This window comes from Propithecus coquereli, unplaced genomic scaffold, assembly GCF_000956105.1.
Source record: "Propithecus coquereli isolate 6110/MARCELLA unplaced genomic scaffold, Pcoq_1.0 Scaffold435, whole genome shotgun sequence".
NCBI classification, from domain to species: domain Eukaryota; kingdom Metazoa; phylum Chordata; class Mammalia; order Primates; family Indriidae; genus Propithecus; species Propithecus coquereli.
In genome coordinates this window covers 2,237,238-2,241,032 of record NW_012150119.1, presented here as the reverse complement: position 1 = coordinate 2,241,032, position 3,795 = coordinate 2,237,238, and the positions used below count along the sequence as shown (strand labels likewise).

At 39.7% G+C, this 3,795-nt stretch overlaps 1 protein-coding gene across 2 annotated transcripts in view; it reads right to left on the bottom strand.

Moving 5' to 3' along the window:
* Positions 1-528: 528 nt before the first annotated feature.
* MAP2K4 (mitogen-activated protein kinase kinase 4) overlaps positions 529-3,795 on the bottom strand; it is a 124,434-nt gene continuing 121,167 nt past the window's right edge. For both annotated transcript variants that reach the window (XM_012653952.1, XM_012653953.1), the window contains one exon: positions 529-2,070. In XM_012653952.1, the coding sequence (XP_012509406.1) occupies positions 1,957-2,070 (114 nt within the window). In that variant the 3' untranslated portion in view covers positions 529-1,956. The remainder of the gene's footprint in view (positions 2,071-3,795) is intronic.

The window sequence follows — 3,795 nt, the reverse complement described above, 5'->3', positions numbered from 1 at the left end:
ACAGATTCCTCTTGAGTCCCAGGAGCAATGGAGGATGATGGCTTGGTGTGGTCGAAGGAAGACATATAACAACGCCTCCTTTCAGAACACTGGGAAGTCTAAGGGTTTAAGATGCCATAGGGGAGAAAATAGGGAAATGAGGAAAGTGGACCAAAATCATTTCTGAATTCTGCAGTTTACAGGGATGTAACTTTAAACAGCACCATTCTCCCTTTATTGTTTTATAATATTTATATGACTGTCACTCTGAGAAGAGATACAGCAATATCTGCCATGATTTGGTTCCATAATGGCATCACCTGTATCTCAGACCATGGCTGTTTTATACTCCAGTGTGCTTGAACTACTCACAGTGCTGCTTAACTGTCATACAACGCCTAAAGTTCAGTGTCAGGGAGGCTGGAGCAAAACCTAATGAGAGCCTAGCTCATGGGTAAGTGAATTAGCACAGCAAAAGACAACAGACTTAAATTGCCTCTTATAACTCTTCTGGGGTTTTTGTTTTGCTTTTTTAAAAAATTTCCTGGCAGAATTCCAATTTCGAGAAATGATGGTGAACTACTACAGATTCTAGCAAGTGACGGCCTTATCTAAAAGACTGCCACTTCAGGTCCTCATCTGGTCAAATGTGTCTCTAGAAAGATGCCTCTTTATCACCTACCACATCAGCTGGGCCCCACTTTTCACAGCCTTTTAAACATTAGAGCATATGAGCGATCTGGGGCTAAAAAACCTTGGTAAGGAACATCCCTGGTAATTATAAAGGTTTCGATATAGAAAAAAGGCAAAATATTGGATTAAGCAAAAGTCACATAGCGACAACAGACCATAGGGGGAGGAGTAAGGGAAGAGATTCAGAAACTGAAGTCTTAGACCAGTGATGGCAAGAAGCAAACAACTGAGATTTGGTCTTCTGCTGCCTACAAGAAATCTTTATCTAATCAATCAAGGCACATTGCTACTAGCTACTTCTCCCTGTTAGTGAGTTATGATGGCTAAAATATCAGGCTTGGGGCCAAGGGGAAATATATAGCTGCTACGAGTTTTTCCAGATAAGATACTAGAATTGGAGACATCTGTAAACTTTGCCCTCTGTACTTTTCTTCTTCTTTCAGTCCTGGTGGTTTGTGGCAGGTGGAACGTCAAGTTGGCAGCACACCAAATTCTGAGAATGAAAAATTCTTAGGATCAGCACCTTCTTTGACAAGTGGCAGACTCCTGAGTCTTCCCAATGAAGAGTAGAAGGACTGGTAAAGGAGAAAAGAACACATTCTGTCCTGTCTCAATATTTTAATGTTCACCTCTTTGAATGCAACATGGTTTTTGGTAAAGATAAACTCATTCTAATTTAACATATTTCAAACAGGAAATTTGGCTGAGCACATCGATCCCCAAACATCGACTGTGACTGTAAAGCAACAGAATATCAAATCAGTAAATCTATTGCACTTGGTGAAGAAAGTAAATTCCTCCTTTGTCTCCCAGCTCCAGAAGGCAATGTGTCTCGTTGGCTGTGCAAGCTCTTCTCACTCAAGCCCGAGTCTCTATGTTCAAACATAGTACATCCATCACCGTGTCCTTCCAGGATTTGGAAGTCTGACAAAACACCATTCCAGTAGCTGTGTCTCCAGGTTTTGAGTCTAGAAATGAATTTAAGATGTGATCTAATCACAGTCAACAACTTGATCGTACTGACTTCCACATTTCATGAATACGTTCATCACGTAAGAGCAGGATGAGGTCTCTCTGACCAGCACTAACACTGTGTGATCAATCAGGTATTACAGGGATGCACGTTCTAGGTGACAGGAGTATACAGACATGATGGAAACGAACACCAATCTTATTGCACATGGTGTCTGGGCGAGCAATAAAAACACTGTGATACAGGATGAAAATTCTTTACGTCTTGCTTCCTCTCAGCCCTTTTTTCTAGAGTCTGATGTAGCAGCGATATCAATCGACATACATGGGAGAGCTGGGAGTAGCTGGCATTTGATCCAGGATTTTACAAACATAGCATGCAACCTCAACGGTACGTTCTTCATACATCAAAATAAAGGTATGTTTCTGCAAGAAAATTGAAGAAAGAAAAAGAAAAACATCAAAAGTTTGTATCAGAGCACAAACTGAACTTTTCCCTAAATATATACAGCATAGAACTGCAGGCCCTCGACCACATGTATCTATAAAGTATTGTAGCACCACAAGTTCAGAGAGGCAAGTACAGCCTTTATTTCATGCAAATACGTTAGTGGGTGTGCCTAAATATGACACACGGTATTATGATTTGGAGGTGCCACCTTGGCAGTGAAGTCTGGAAACTTATCTGTGTATCAGGGAGTATTTGTTGAGGAAGAGAGCAGAGTTGTTCCTCAGCACAAAACATAGCTGGAGCCTCTACCACACCATCTGAGAGCCAAGAAGAACTACATGAATACCAATGATGATCCACTTCTACCTAATGAACAGGTAATATATTTTTTCTTCCTTATGATTTTCTTAATCACATTTTCTCGAGTTTATTTTATTGTAAAAATACAACGTACCTACAAAATATGTGTTAACTGACTCTTCATGGAATCCAGTGATACCCAACCTTTTTGGTACCAGGGACTGTCTTTCACAGAAGACCATTTTTCCACAGGAGGCGAAGGGAAGCAGAGCTCTGCAGCTCGGTCCATGGCCCAGGGGATTGGGTACCACAGATGTAATCACTAAGGTTTCTGGTCAACAGTAGGCTATTAGTAGTTAAGTTCTGGGGATTCCAAAGTTATACAATGATTTTCGACTGGGCAGGAGATCAGCATCCCTAGTCCTTGCATTGTGCAAGGGCCAACTGTATATCCTATCAAAAGTCTATGAATAATTAACTCTTAGTCTTTCCATTCCTGAGAGTGTCTATATGTCCTCCTTATTTTTGAATGATATTTGAGTGCCTGAATATAAAACTTTAAGACTAGGTTGACAATTATTTTTCCTCATCACTCTGGAACTTTGATTCCACTTTTTCCTGCAACTATTGTTGCTAATAACATGTTTATTATTAGTCTAAATATCAATCCTTATGAGATAGTCTGTTTTCTCTCCCTTTTACTTTATTATTGCTGTACAATTTTACTTCAATGCATTTAGGTATTGATTTACCTTTGTTTATACTACATGATATACAGTCTTTACTTTCAATCCGAAAACCTATTCTAGATCAATTTTCACATGTTCCCCTATTATCTCCTTAAATATTGCTTCTTCACTTTCAGAGTTGTCTTCTGTATTTTCATGACATACATCTTAGAGCCTCTCACTCTGTATTCTTTTTAATTTTTTAATTTTATTTTTTTATTTCTGCATATTATGGGGGTACAAATATTTAGCTTATGAATCCCTTGCCCTCCCCCCTCCCGAGTCAGAGCTTCAAGCGTGTCCATTCCCCAGATGGTGCGCATCGCACTCGTTATGTATGTATATACCCATCCCCTCCTCCCTTCTCCCATCTGCCTGATGCCTGATAAATGTTATTCCTGTATGTGCACTTAGGTGTTGATCAGTGAAACCAATTTGCTGATGAGTACATGTGGTGCTTATTTTTCCATTCTTGGGATACTTCACTTAGTAGAATGGGTTCCAGCTCCATCCGGGAAAATACAAGAGGTGCTATATGACCACTGTTTCTTATAGCTGAATAGTACTCTATGGTATACATATACCACATTTTATTAATCCACTTATGTATTGATGGGCACTTGGGTTGTTTTCACATCTTTGCAATTGTGAATTGTGCTGCTATAAACATTC